Below are 14546 nucleotides of genomic sequence, written 5' to 3' on the forward strand. Positions count from 1 at the left end.
ATGTGGGCCATGGACCTTGGCGACCCCCTGTGTCTGTGGCCACCAGGCAGCACCTGCAGTGGAAGGTACTGGAAACGGGGTACTTCCCATTGAACCCACTTTCCAGGTGGGAAGACTGAGGCAGCCCTTGCATTGGTCTCCACCCTTCCGGGCAGCAGCAGGAACACTCCACATGGAATCGGACTTCTCTGCGCTCCCTGGAACCCCGGGTCTGATCTCAGAGGCCCCCCCACCGTGGCGGTACAGACACGCCCCTTTATGTCAAATTCATGTTCTCCAAAACTATCATCTTCTGAGTTTGGGGGCTGCCCAGCGCCTGGCCTGGCCACTTGGAGGGGACCTAGTGAGCACGGGATGGCAGTGACAAGCAGGTCCTTTGGAAGAGCTTAGCAAGGGCTCAGACACTGTGGCACAGTGGCAGCATCCCCTATAGGCACCGGTTCAAGTCCTGGCTGCTCCACTTCCGATCCAGCTCCCTGCTAATGCGCCTGGGAAAGCAGCAGAGGATGGCCCAAGTGCTGGGACCGCCTGCCACCCAAATGGGAGACCCAGAAGTAGTTCCTGGCTCCTGGCTCCGGCTTGGCCCAGTCCCTGCCATTATAGCCATTTGGGGAGTGAACCAGCGGGTGGCTGGCTGTGCCAGCCACGGCCGAAGCTGGGGCCCTCATCACCCCATGCATTTCCTGACTTAGGTGGCCAGCCTGGAGTACCCACTGTCCCTTACTACCCTGTTGACAGCTCCATGCACACCACAGCCCAGAGTTGGGGGGAGGTGAGGGTGGCGCCTAGGAGTGCGCCCTCTGGCGCCCAGAGCTGGCAGTGGGGCCGTGCGGGGCTGCGGTACTTTTTAGAATATCAGGATGGGCCCCTTTGTGGGGTTGTCCTCCTGGGCACCTGGGCCCATGATTTCTGACTCAGAATGGGACCCTGCCCCTCCACTCTGCTCCAGACAGGGAGCTGGAGTCAGCCGCCCCCATGCTCTGCCGCTGGAACCGCGGCTGGCCAAGGAGCCCGCACCAGGCAGCACTCAGCCTTGTGACCACGCCCCCAGGCGGCCGGGTGCCGCCTTCTCACCCAGCCCAGTCTGGACGGCAGATGTGTCCACCAGTTTCAGGAGAGGAGCAGGCCCTGGGCAGCCTGGGAACTTGAGGTCCCACACAGACACTGAAGGAACCAGTGTCCCTGGGGTTTGTCAAGCCCTGTGTGCCAGGGGCTCAGCGGGACACGGGGGCGTCCTAGACCCTGCTCATTCTTCTGGAGTGTTCCATGGGAGACAGCCCTGCCTCTGGGGACATGCCCTGCCCTGCACCGGGACCACCTGATACGTAGACACCGCCTGCCCCGCTGTGTGACCTGTGCGGGGGAGGCTGCGTGGCCATTTGTGGAGCAGGTGCAGCGGCTGCCGGCGCTGTGTGCTTGGGGGGAGGCATGACCCCTCTCTGATGGGCCTGAACGGGTGGCAGGGGAGAGCTTCATGCACTCTCCCTGCTGTCTCTAACCCCTTCCCGCCCAGGGCCAGCAGTGCAGGGCACACAGAGACAGCCCAGTCCCTGCGCAGAGACGGCCCTGGAGGTGGGGCTGGGGGGGGGGCACCAGCACCCAGTGAGGCTGCAGTGCAGGCGACGCCTACTGGAGTGGGGCTGTGTGTTAGGGAGGGCAGCGGTTTTTAATGGCGGAGCTGTGGGGGGAGACGGGAACCTGTTTCAGCTGGATGGGGCCAAGCATCAAGGAAGCAGCCAGGAGGAACCACTTGGAAGGGAAGAGGGGAGATACCGGGCTGGGGGGGGCGGGGCACGGCAGGCTGGGGCATCAGCAGGTGTCAGGCAGGGGACGTCCAGGCACAGGGAGGGTCTACAGCCCATGCGGGGGGTGGGGTCCCAGGAGCACTGTTGCTCCAGATGCTGCCTCTCGCAAGCAAAGCTGGTGCACTCGGAGGAAAGGGTGAGGGCTGGGGCCCCAGCAGCTATGCTGGGTCACCGAGACACCAGAGGCAGGCCAAGCCCAGGCCTCCAGAGCCCCCATCTGGATGCCAGCTTCGCCAAGGCGGCGGGACCAGGGGCGGGGCTGTGTACAGAAGGATCACAGGTGTCTGGGGGGGAGCAGGCAGTCTGAATGGGCAACAAGAGCCCATGGCTCCCGGCAGGTCGGCATGGGAAGAAGGGCCGGCACTCGGAGGGACAGTAGGGGCAGGGAGGGGGGGGCATGTGGAATGTGTGGCTCCTGAGGGCGCCCAGCCGCCAGCAGCAGGGACACCACTCCCAGGGGAGCCTCCCACGGCTACACAGCCACTGACTCGGGGGCCAGGCTCCAGCCCTAGCACATGACAGGTGTCACCCCCCGATGGGGGTGGGGAGAGGCGCCCATGTGCACAGAGCAGTGACCGGAGCTCAGAGGGGGGCAGGTCAGGTTCCCAGGGTCACACAGTGACCTCCGGGGCAGCCCAGGGTTTGTTCGCAGAGCTCCTGGGAAGGGAACTGGGTGAGGCGTGGGGGGACGGACGTCCATGGAGGGGGTCACAGGCAGAGCTGGCGAGGGCGGCTTGCTTTTGTGGGCTGCCCTGGGGTCCTGGGCTGGTGGGGGGGACCCCACATGCTCTCTGGGTCTTGGCATCTTGGCTTGGCTGGGGCCAGAGCTGGCACGTGCCGCGCGTGTGTGTGTGTGTGCGTGTGTGTGTACTGGCTGGGCTGGGGCAGGTGCACACAAGGGCTCTGGTAGTAGGACGTGTCCTGGGACACAGGGATGGGGGGTAATTGAGCGTGCCTCTGTTCCCCCCCCCCTCAACTCACCCAATGGACTCTAGGTCCACCCACACGGCTCTGTGCCTAGGAGCACGGCTGACCCACACCATGGCTCCAGAGGGACTCCCTGAATGTCTGCCCTTGGAGACCCCAAGTTCCCCACCCTGGCTGGGCCGGCCTCCTCTTACCATGTCCACGGCCACCTTCATGGCCTCCTGCAGCCCATACAGCTTCCCGGCCACCAGGTAGACCCCGCTGGTCCACACGGCACAGGCCTCGTGCACCCAGTGCTCCTGGGTGTCCCCCCCGGGCTCTGTCGAGGCCTGCTTGCTGCACTCATGTTTCCGGCTCTTGTCGGCCGCGGCCGCCTCCTCACCCCCGTCCCCCTGCCCGTCACAGCAGTAGCAACTCTGCAGCCGCCGGGACAGGCCCCGGGCACTGGTGCGCAGCGAGCCCTGCTTGGCGGGGTCTGCGGAGCCGTCAGGCCTGGGGGCCTTCCCAGGGGTGGTGGCAGCGGCCGCCGTGGCTGAGGCTGCCGCCGCACACTCCAGACCCTTGAGTGTCCTCTCGAGGGGAGGCGGGGCCTCCTCGCAGGTGCCCTCGGGCCGCACCTGCTCCTTGAGTTTTGGCTTCTTTTTGGGGAGGCAATGTTCGGGGTAGTAGGGCCCGCACAGGTCCCCTAGGTCCTTGAAGTTGGCTGGGTTTTGGCAGAGACAGCAAACAAGGCAAGAGGTACTCAGGGCCTTGGACACCACAGGCCCCAGGTGCATCGTGGAGGAGAGAGGCAGAGAGGGCCGCGGCTGCAGGACGGAGGCCCCGGGCAGCGTGGCCAGGGAGGCCCCGGCCGCCGCGTCCAGGGACAGGGAGGCGGCGGCGGAGGCCGAGGAGGAGGAGGAGGAGGCAGAGGAGGAAGGCTTCCTGTGGGGCTTGGGCTCGTCCCCGGGGGAGTTGACAACAGTGCACACGGTGGTGAACGCGTCTCGCTTCTCCACCCGTACGAAGGGGGAGAAGGCGGGGGTCCGGCTGTCTGCCCTGAGCCGCTTGCAGGAAGAGATGTACTTGAGGCGGATCTCAGGCTCGGCGGGATCCAGGGGCAGCATCTGCTGCTGCCGGCGCCGCTTGGCCCGCCCCTTACAGGGCGAGGATGTGGTGTTCTTGGCCCGGCCCCGGGTGAGGCGCTTCCGTTTGGAATAGCCGCCACTGTAGCCGGCGTGGCTCGGCTGCTTCTGAGCCCTGGTCTGCGGCTGGCAGGGCCGGCCGTCGGGGGGCTGGGGGGCCGGGCTCAGCTCTTCCGTCTTTGGCTTCTTGCCTCCCGCCCCGGAGCTGTCCTCGCCGGTCCTCTGCGTGCCGCCGCCGCCGCCGCCACCGGCCCTGTCTCGGGGCGTCAGGAGCAGCGCTGGGCCCAGGCTGGCCCGGCCCTTCCGGCTTCTCTTCTTGGGAGCCGCGGCGGAGGGGAAGGCCTCGGGTTTGAAACAGTCCGTCGAGGACAGCTTCTTACTGTTCCCGACTTTGCCCTTTAAGGACCTGCTGGCCGGGTTTCTGCACGACGGCTCGGTGCCCGGAGTGGCCGCCGCCGCCGGGAGCTTCGGCCCAGGCCCCGCGCCCGATGCCCCTTCCTCGGCGCCCACCGGGCTGCCCCCGGCGCTCTTGAGGCCTGCGCTGCTGCGGTCCTTTTCAGGGAGGGCCGGGCTCACGGGGTCCCCGGGGGCGGCCCCTGGCACTTTGCACGCGAGCTTCTTCAGGCTGGGCGAGGTGATCTTCTGCACGATGGCTTCCAGCTTCAGGCCCCGGCCTTTGCGCGGTGGCAACACCTTGGTCTTCACGGTCCCCTGGAAGGCCACCCTGGAGGCCAGCTTGAGGCAGGCGGCGGCGGCCTCCTCGGTGGCGGCAGCCGCTTCGGGGGGCGCGGGCTTGGCCATGGGCTCACCACTGCCGCCCTTGGCCGGCTTGGCCTTCTTGGGGGACGACACCCTCTTGAACAGGGTGGGGGCGCCCTCGGCCTGCTCGTCCTTGCTGTCGCCGTAGCTGCCACGCACCACGAGGCTGCGCTTCTTCGTGGGGACAGGCGCCATGAAAGGCGACTTCCTTTTGAGCGTGTGCAGGGCCCGCTCCGGGAGCCTGCCACCCGCCCCGGGCTTGGGCACCCTGGCCCGCTGGCCCGCCCGCCCCTCCTTCTGTGGGGGGCCGTCGGAGGCCTTGAACGTGGTGGCGGCAGCGGCGGGCAGGTGGCTGTTGGCCAGGAGCTTCTTGGTGGCGCGGCCGTTGGGCAGGCGGTTCTCGGAGGGCCGTCTCCGCTTGGCGTTCTGGTACGGGGCTTTGTTGCGGGAGCGCAGGATCATGGAGCGCTGGTCCTTGCCGGCCGCGCCGGGCGAGTCGGTCTCCTTGGTCTTGGAGCCCACGGGGCTGCTGTCCGAGGCCACGGGCAGGGCGGCCGGGTTGCTGGGGCTGGAGGCGGCCTTGGGCGACGGCTTCCCGACTCGCTTGCCCGATTTGAAGGCCGCGCGCTGCCTGCCCCCTAGCCTGTCTGGGGGTGCCGGGGTGGTGGTCAGGCCCGGGGGCCCGGGCGTGCGAGGCTCGCTCAGGGCCGTGAGGGAGCGGGTGCACATGCGAGGGAGCCCTTCCGAGGCCCCCCGGCCGGGGGCCCCGACCCCGCCCATCTGCGCCTGTGGGGGCCCCGTGCAGGACTCCGGGAGCAGCAGATCCTTGGGCAGCGCGGGCGCCCTGCACGGGGAGTCCTCGGCCTCGGGCAGCCCCCGCTGCACCCTCCGGCTCCTCAAGCTCTTGCCCCGGGGCACCGGCTCTTTCTTCGCGATGGGCGCCTCGGGAAGGGCGTCCACCGGGGCGGCCGACTCCCCCCCTGGGGCCCGCTCCCCACCGCCGCCGCCGCCACCGCCGGACGCCTCTTCCCCGGGCTTCATGTGCGACAGCGAGGACTCAAACCAGCTCTGCACCTTGGACTCAGTGCCCACGGTGGGGCCCAGCAAGATGACCGAGTCCCCCGAGAGGTGGCACGGGGAGCCCCAGCCTGCCTTGGCCTCCAGCACCTGCTGAACCTCCTCCTTGGTGCACAGCAGCGGGGCCTTGGGCGACAGCGGGTCCTGCACGCTGGGCCGCTGGCCCGGGCTGCCCAGCAGCTCGCACAGGGACGAGTACTCCTCCTCGGCCTCCAGGTCTTCCTTCCTGCCCGGGGGCGGCAGCAGCGGCAGGTCCCCGAAGTCGTTGGTGGAGCAGCAGTGCCGGCTGTCCTCCAGCCACCGGTCGGCCTTGCCCACCTCCGGGCACTGCAGCAGCCCGCCCGCCTCCTCCTTCACCCCGCCCGCCTCATCGTCCTCCTTGAAGTCCCCAGGCAGGGCAGCAGCCGCCTTCTCCCCGGGGGGCGCCTCCTCCTGGAAGCCCAGGCAGGCAGCCGCCTCGTGGGCGTCGCCTTTGCCGACCCCGTCCGAGGCCTTGCCGCCCTGCTCCAGGCCCTTGGTGAGCTCCCCGGGGTGCAGGCCCCACCGGGGACACGCGTCGCCCAGGTTCTCCTCCGGCCACACAAAGGGGTTGGCGCCGTCGGCCGAGCCAGTGGCTGCGGTGGCGGTCGTGTCTTGGAAGCAATCGAAAGCTGTCGCTCCTGTAGGGTCCGGGGCGACGGCCCCTGGGGCAGGCTTGGTGCCAAAGGACAGGGGGCCCGCTGGCTTTTTGGGGTCAGGGGCGGCGAAGGCCACAGAAGCGTCTTCAAACAGTGCCCCCGGGCCGAAGTCCTTGGAGCCGCCGCCCTTGTCGAGTTGCAGGGAGTCCGGCAGGGTCTCGGGCTCCCCGGGCCGCGGCCATGCGCCCTTGGCCACGGAGTCCAGGCAGGCGCTGTGGTTCTCCAGCGCGAAGGGCGGCTTGCCGGTGTCCTTGGCCAGACCGGGCGCCTCGGCCCACGCCTTGTCGGCTTTCTCGCCGATGGCCTCCTGCAGCCCCAGGATCTCGGAGGCCAAGTCCTCCTGGGCCAGGGCGCTGAGCAGCAGCCGCGGGCAGTCCCGCTCGCCCGCCACGAACTTGGAGAAGCTGTCAAGGGGCAGGGTGCTGTGCAGGCTTTGAAAGGAGTCGTCGGACTTGGTGGACATGTCGTCGGGCGAGGTCACGGAGCAGGTGGACACCGACTCGGGCTTGGCCTTGGAGCCGCTGCTGACCCTGGCCGGGCTGCCGCGGGCCTGGCTGCAGTACAGGAAGCTCCGCTCCAGCGGGTCCTCGGAGCCGCTCAGGTAGTCGGCTTCCTGCGGCTCGGCGTGCGTGGACTGGGGCGTACTGCTCAGCGGCTCCGACAGCGGCGTGCCCGCCGGCTCAGCCGAGTAGCCACTGCCCTCGGGGCTGCAGTGCTGGCTCTTGTGCTGCTCGGGGGTCCTGGACACGAGGTTCTTGACGCTCTTCTTCTGCGGCAGGCTGGCTTTGGACAGCAGCAGCTGCTGCACGGTGTTGGAGATGTTCTCCACCTGCGACGTCAGCGCCGTGAGGCTCTGCAGGCTGAGGTCCGACAGCAGGTTCTCGGGGATCTTGTCTTTCTGCAGGGCCTTGCAGTTACCGGCCTGGGGGTCCACGGAGCCGCCGGCGTCCGTGGGGGAGGGGTTGAGCAGGGGCATGAAGTGGCTGTGGTCGGCGAGCCCCGCGGGGAAGGCCCCCGTGCTCAGCGGCTGCTGGTTGTAGGGGAAGTTCTCCAGGTTGGGCATCAGCGGCGACGGCGTGGAGCTGTAGGAAGGCGAGCGGCCCACGGAGCGGGCGGGCGAGTGGCTGGAGCTGGGGCTGAAGGTCTGGTAGTACTGCTCGGGGGTCCTGACGGCTGCTTCCGGCTGGCAGTAGCCCTGCCCTTGCTGTCCGTAGTGTTGGTACTTGGCGAGGTTTTGGTAGTGCAGGGTCTCCTGGGCGTGGTGCCGGCTCTGGAGCGCCGCCTGCTGTTGCTGTTGCTGCTGCTGCTGCTGCTGCTGCTGCTGCTGCTGCTCGTAGCCCAGGCGGCCGGACGGGTAGGCGTGCAGATTCTGCACCCGCTGGCCCGGGGCGAGGCTGGCACTGGTGGTCAGTGGCCGATCGTGCGGCTGTGCCGAGGGCGCCGCCGTGCAGCTCTTGTACGAGTGGCCGCCGCCCTGGACGGAGGAGGAGGAGTAGGTGGAGGAGGCGGGGAAGGACTGGGAGTGCTGGGGAAAGTGGCCGCCCTGGGGGAAGGGCAGGGGGGACCCGATGTCATTCTGTAGCTTCTGCCTTTGCAGCTTGGGGTAGGCGAGCGGCTGCGGGGGCTGTGGCGGCTGCGGGGGCGGGGGTTGCGGCAGGGAGTGAGTCCGAAAGGGCAGCTGGGCGCCTTGCTCCGGGTACTGCCGGCCGGGCGGCACCGCGGTCTTCTTCATCAGGTTCTCTTCATATTTGCCCACGCCCCCCGGCAGGGGCTGCGGCTGCGGGGGCGGGGGCTGTGGGGTCCCCCAGGCCTGCAGGCTCTCCTCACCCGAATAGCCCCCCGGGTAAGGGCCGCTGTCCTGGACGCCGTAGCCGGGGAAGGGCGGCCTCCCTTGCAGGGCCTGCTGGGAGGGCAGTGCTTTGCCGCCGCCTCGGTGGTATTTGTCGGCCGCCGTGCCCGCGGGCCCCGTGCCCTCGTAAGCCGCCGCCGGGTAGGGCTGCGGGCTGTAGTAGTCTTTGGTGAGCAGCCGCTGCCGGTCGCAGCTCAGCCCGGCCTGCCCGGGCTGCCTATAGTTCTCGAGGCGCGATGGCTCCTGGGAACTCTGCTGGTAGTTCTGTTGCTTGCCATGGAGACCACACCTTTCTCGAAAGGACTGCATGACTTGGGCTGGTCAGCTGTGAACAGACAGACAGAGACAGAGACAGAGACAGAGAGAGAGAGAAAGGCACAGGGGGCGGTGGGGAGGGCAGGGGGAGAGCGGTCAGATGGGGGCCACTTCCTCCACCTCCCAAAACCCCCCTCCCACCCACCTCCCCCAGCTCCAAGCCCCTCTTCTGCTCCCCCCCACCCCTCCACCGCCAGCTGTGCACATATTTTGACAACTTCTGTGTTTGGGGGAGGGGGGTGGCGGGTGTGCTGTGCCGGAGCCTACAGCTGAGCCGCGTCAAAGCTCAGCCAACCACCACCACCACCGGCCCTGGAGGCGAGAAACCCTGGCCGCCCTCCTCCGGCCACTCCCAGCCCTTCCTAACAGCCCAACATCATGTACCCGCTCCCCCCATCCATCACCCACCCCCGGGGGGGGCGCTGGATCCCGTACCCTAGTCCCTGTGGGGGCACCGGCCATGCTCAGCGGTGACCCAGCCACGCTGGGGACCCTGGGCCCTGGGAGAGGCCTCTTGCAAAGGCAGCTGAGGTTCAGCGTGTACACGTACACACACACACACACACACACCTCCTCCACTGCCACGCCATCTGGAATCTATTGCTACGAGCAGACCTCAATGGGGGGCTTCTGAGCCATCAGACATAAAAAGGCCCCTCCTGTGACTCCGGGCACGCAGGACGGGGGGCACCTGCACCCGTCTCCCATACTGTAGCTGCATAAACAATTACGTGAGTGCACGCTAACGGGGCCCCTCCCAGGGCCACGCCCCAGAACCCATCTGGTGATGGTTTTAGGGGCTGGGGCCCAGGGCAGGAACCACCTTGTCCCCATAGCAGGATCCCGGTTCAAGAGATGACCCGGGGCAGGTGGGAGGCACTTCTCAGGCCAGAGGAGCTGCAGTCCCAACACAGGCCGGGCTGAGGGTCCTCCCGCCTCCCCCTACCCCACACACTCAGCCCAGCAAGGCCTGGTCAGCCCAGAAGGCCTTGGAAGGAGGGGCAGAAGCCAGACCAACGCCAGGGACCCTGCAGCCCAGAGCAAAAGCTGTTGGCCCAACGGCTTGGCCTGCGTGGCCCAGGTCCCAGGAGGGGACGGGGACTTTCCAGTTCTCATTCCCAGATCCAGAGAGAGAGGGGGAAGGGGGACCTGGGTCGTGCTACCAAGATTCCAGGGTGTTCTCAGGGGCCAGAGACACCCAGACTGGGGGGTGGGGGCGGGGAGAGAGAAGGGAGGGGGGGGCACCCAGCCCTGGGGGAGTAAAGGAGTCGCCAGGCAAGACCCCTTCCCTCCCACAGCCCCTCCCCACCCCACCCCCGGATGTGTCACCGAGGTCCCTAACAAGGAGCAACATGCCCGCCCCTTCTGACCCACTTCAATCCCAGCCCTGGCGGCTGGGATAAAACCTTACACCGAGGGCCTGCTCTGGCGCGCCCGCCTGCCCAGGGGAGCTGCTGGCGGCGGCGGCAGTGGCGGCTGGGTTCTGGCCTGTCAGATGAACCAGCTTTCCGGGGGTGGGGGGTGGGGGCGGGGAAGGGGGCGCAGCCCCTCGGCCGCAGGGCCGGCTTGTGGAGGCCACCTCTGCTCTGGGGGTGCCTGCAGCAAGGCCGGGGTGGGGGGGGGTGGGCACGGTGGGACCTGCACCCTGCCCTCTGTGTAAGGCCAGAACTGCACCAAGCCTGTCGTATATCTGCACAAATTACATTTCAGCTTTGATTACTCCCAGGTCTCCCTCATTTCCTGCTGCGTGTCCTGTGGATATCATTAACATTTCTACAGCTTTTAAAATTTTTTTTTCTTGCACATTCTTCAAAATGCATTACCAGAGACATTTAAAGAGAGAAGAGAAAGAAGGCGGCGGTGGAGGGGGGGGAGCGTGCTATTATCAGCGTCCCCTCCTCGCCTGCTCCGTCCCCATCTCTCCCCCTCCCCGTTTAATCATCCCAGCTGCTGCGTCTTTTAATTTAGCCGAGCTGTGTTACAGGCCGGCTTCCCAACGCACACAAGCAGCCGGATGCCGTGCAAACATCTATCTCGGAGAAAAGACAGTTCAATTAGAATAGGAGAGGCCCAGCGCCTGATGGAGCTCGCCCCAACGCCACCCGCAGCCCAGCCAGAGCGGGGCCCGCCAGAACAAAGGCGTGGACCCCCACGGGGCCCCCCTCCCCCAGTCCCGGGGCCTGCTCTGCTGGCAGAAAACGGGGCGCTGCCCCTTTAAGAGCTGCCTTGGGCCTGCCACCAGTTCTGTTGTTATTAATTATTATTTTTTCAAGAGCACTAGGAAAGGAAGTGGAGGGGGAGAGGGAGGGGTGATGGTGACCTGGGGGAGGGGCAAGTGGCAAAGGGGGTGTGGGGGCCGGTAGGGCACCCCTCCACCCCCCAAAGGCTCCTGGGGGGGCCCCAGAGACCCCTTCCTCCACAGCCCCTCCCATCCCTTCTTCCCCACCCGCCGAGGCCTCAGGCACCGGATACAGAGGCCTGAAGCTGGCCCCAGGATGTCCCCTGGCTCAGCTCCCCAAGTGGAGTGTAGGGGGGCAGCGCAAGGACCTAGCCCTCCAGTGCCAGGTCAGCAGGAGAACTCTGGGGGCACACAGCCGTCCCCTCACCTTTACAGGAAAAAATGAGGCTCAGAGCAGCCAGGGACCTGCTCAGAGCCCCAGGACAGAGCCCAGCCACCAAGAGGAGGCAGCCAGGCCACACCCAGGCTCACAGCCCTTCACCTGGACCCCACCCAGTGGAAGCTACCGGGGAGCCAGAGCCGAATGATAAGACAAATGTGCCCTCGTCCCCTTTGCTGCATGCCCGATCTTTGATCTTTTTCTTTGAAGTATTTATTTATTTGAGAGGCAGAGTGAGTGAGTGAGTGAGTGAGAGAGAGAGTGAAAGTGAGAGTGAGAGAGAGAGAGAGAGAGAGAGGTCTTCCATCTGCTGGGTCACTCCCCAAATAGCTACAACGGTCAAGGACGGACCAGGCTTAAGCCAGGAACTCCATCCGGGTCTCCCATGCAGGTGCAGGAGCCCAAGCCCTTGGGCCATCCTCTGCTGCTTTCCCAGGCATTGGCCGGGAGCTGCTTTGAGCTGGTGCTCAATACCAGCATTGCCAAATGGCAGCTTAACCCGCCGCGCCACAAGCCCAGCCCCCGGAAGCCCCTTTAACCTAACCATGCCTTCCTTCCCCACCAACGGGCAACGACGGTCACTGGCTTCTGATGGCCAAGGTGACTGCTGTGCCCTGAGCACCAGCAGCCGCCCAGCGAGGTTACAAGGCCCACAGTCCCGCCACACCCCAGCCAGGGAAACGGGCACAGCGTGCTGCTCCATTTCCGATCTCCATTTCTCTGCTATGGCCTTGGAAAGCAGTAGAAGATGGCCCAAGGGCTTGGGCCCCTGCACCCACGTGGGAGACCCAGAAGATGCTCCTGGCTCCTGGCTTCCGATTGGAGCAGCTTCAGCCATTGCAGTCAATTGGGGAGTGAACCAGTGTGGATGGAAGACCTCTCTCCCTCCCTCTCTCTCTCTCTGCCTCTCCTCTCTCTGTGTAACTCTGACTTTCAAGTAAATAAATAAATAAATCTTAAAAAAAAAGAAGGGATTGATTTATTTATTATAAAGGCAGACTGACAGAAGGAGAGAAGAGAGATCCACCTTCCATCTGCTGGTTCACTTCCAGTGCCCACAACGACCAGGGCAGGGCCAGCCCAAACCCAGGAGCCTGGAGCCTTGTCTGGGTCTCCCGCGTGGGAGGCCAGGGCCCAAGCACTCGGGCTCATCTTCTGCTGCCTCCCAGGCGCGTGAGCAGGGGGCTGGACCGGCAGTGCCAGCAGCTGTGACTGGAACTGGCGCTCCCACAAGGATTGCAGGTGGCCCCCGGGGAGTGGCTGAAGCCGCTGCCCACAGCACCGAGCCCCTGGAACACTCTCCTGAGAGGAGGGGAGGGACACACGCTGCTCCCGGCAGCCAGGCAGCAGCGGCTCTGAGGCTGCTGGTTCCCTCCCTCCTACTTACCCGGGTTATTTTATGGTTTCCTGATTTGTAGCTGCAGGGGAAAAAAAAAAAACACCAACCCCCTCAAGGCCTGGAACACGAGATAGAGGTGGGAATTCGCAGAGCCTTAAGGAGGCTGGGGAAGAAGCGGGGTGGGCATCTGGGGAGAAGGGGGAGCCACTGGGGCCCCCTCTCTGCTGTGGGTGAATGTTCCAGAACAGATCAATCAGGCGCTGGGGGAGGCGGGGCCTGGGTGGGAGGGAGGGGTGAATTCCCAGGGGCCCACCCAGCAGGCCTCGGGCCTGAGGAAGAGGCCTGCTTGGGGCACACCAGGAGCATCCTGGGACACAAGGATTTCCCAGGGGAGGGCAGCCCCCAGCCCATCCGCATGGGCCTCAGTACGCCCATGGCGGGGGCGGGGGGGGCACTTTGCTGTGTGGCTGTCTTTGCAGGCCAGGCAGCTGGGGATGTTAAGGGGTCAGCAGTGGGGTAGCAGGGAGACCCACCCCCACCCCCACCTCCAACCCCAGCACCCTCTGTAGGAGTCAGGCCCTGCCAAGCCCCTGGGTACTGCTCCAGACGCTCCATTCTGGAACCACCAATGCGAGGTCTCTTCTCGGGTCCCAGCTGAGACCGACTAAGCCCCCAAGATTGAGTGGGGGGTCTTCCGTGCCTCAGGACCCCGTGCCCCCACCCTTTCCTGGGTCCCACCTGCTGTGCTGAGGTCCCGTGTGTGTGTGTGTGTGTGTGTGTGAGAGGGGGGAGTGGGGTCTGGCGGCCCAGGCAGCTCTCCATGCCCTGCAGGGCACAGCCCGTCCGCCCTCCCCTCTCCCAGGTCATAGCTGGCACCAAGGTCTACGGGAACCCACGAGGGTGCACCCCCCCCCCCCAGTAACTCGTGCCCTTCCAAGAGGCGCGCACAGTATCGTTACCCAGGAGCTGTGTGGCTGCAGGTTTGCAAAAGAAGCAAATGGGGCCGGCACTGTAGCGCAGTGGGTTAATGCCCTGGCCTGAAGCGCCAGCATCCCATATGTGTGCCGGTTCGAGACTCAGCTGCTCCACTTCCTATCCAGCTCCCTGCTAGTGAACCTGGGAAAGCAGTACAAGATAGCCCAGGTGCTTTGGGCCCCTGCATCCATGGGGGAGACCCGAAGAAGCTCCAGGCTTTGGATCGGCGCAACTCCAGCCATTGCAGCCAACTGGGGAGTGAACCAGATGGAAGACCTCTCTCTATCTCTCTCTCTGCCTCTCCTCTCTCTGTATAACTCTGACTTTCAAGTAAATAAATACATTTTTTTTAAAAAAAAAAAAAAGCAAAGAATGGCCAGCGCCGTGGCTTAACAGGCTAATCCTCCACCTTGCGGCGCCGGCACACCGGGTTCTAGTCCCGGTTGGGGCGCCGGACTCTATCCCGGTTGCTCCTCTTCCAGGCCAGCTCTCTGCTATGGCCCGGGAAGGCAGTGGAGGATGGCCCAAGTGCTTGGGCCCTGCACCCCATGGGAGACCAGGAGAAGCACCTGGCTCCTGCCTTCGGATCAGCACGATGCACTGGCCGCAGCGGCCACTGGAGGGTGAACCAATGGCAAAAAGGAAGACCTTTCTCTCTGTCTCTCTCTCACTGTCCACTCTGCCTGTCAAAAAAAAAAAAAAAAAAAAAAAAAAAAAAGCAAAGAATGGGCGCCCAGTCTCCTTCCCTCTGCCCAGGGAGACCACGACTTCCGTCCCCGGGGAAGTGGAAGTGCAGAGTCCCAGCCAGGAGGGCTGTCTGAGTGCTGTCACTCCCTCGGCCTCAGGGCCTTTGCACGCTGTTCCTCCGCAGGGGATGCCGTTCCCAGGGACCTGTCAGCCCCCACCCAGCTCCCATCATCCACGCTCTGCAGTGGTCTTCCTGGAAGCAGCACCCCTTGCACAGCCCCCAGTGCGTCCCCGATCATCACTCTCCTGTGATAAACCCCGGTTTGCCCTCCTTTTCAGAACAGGAGATGGACCTCTGCCTGGTCGATTGGTAACCCTGCCAAATATTCACTGC

At 65.5% G+C, this 14546-nt stretch overlaps 1 protein-coding gene across 1 annotated transcript in view; it reads right to left on the reverse strand.

Moving 5' to 3' along the window:
* The window catches only part of RAI1 (retinoic acid induced 1), a 68527-nt gene that overhangs the window by 3046 nt on the left and 50935 nt on the right, over positions 1-14546 (reverse strand). Inside the window, exon 2 of the mRNA XM_062215591.1 lies at positions 2927-8543. Coding sequence (XP_062071575.1) covers positions 2927-8527 — 5601 coding nt within the window. The 5' untranslated portion in view covers positions 8528-8543. The remainder of the gene's footprint in view (positions 1-2926; positions 8544-14546) is intronic.

The sequence above is a fragment of the Lepus europaeus genome, chromosome 18 (genome assembly GCF_033115175.1).
Source record: "Lepus europaeus isolate LE1 chromosome 18, mLepTim1.pri, whole genome shotgun sequence".
NCBI classification, from domain to species: Eukaryota; Metazoa; Chordata; class Mammalia; order Lagomorpha; family Leporidae; genus Lepus; species Lepus europaeus.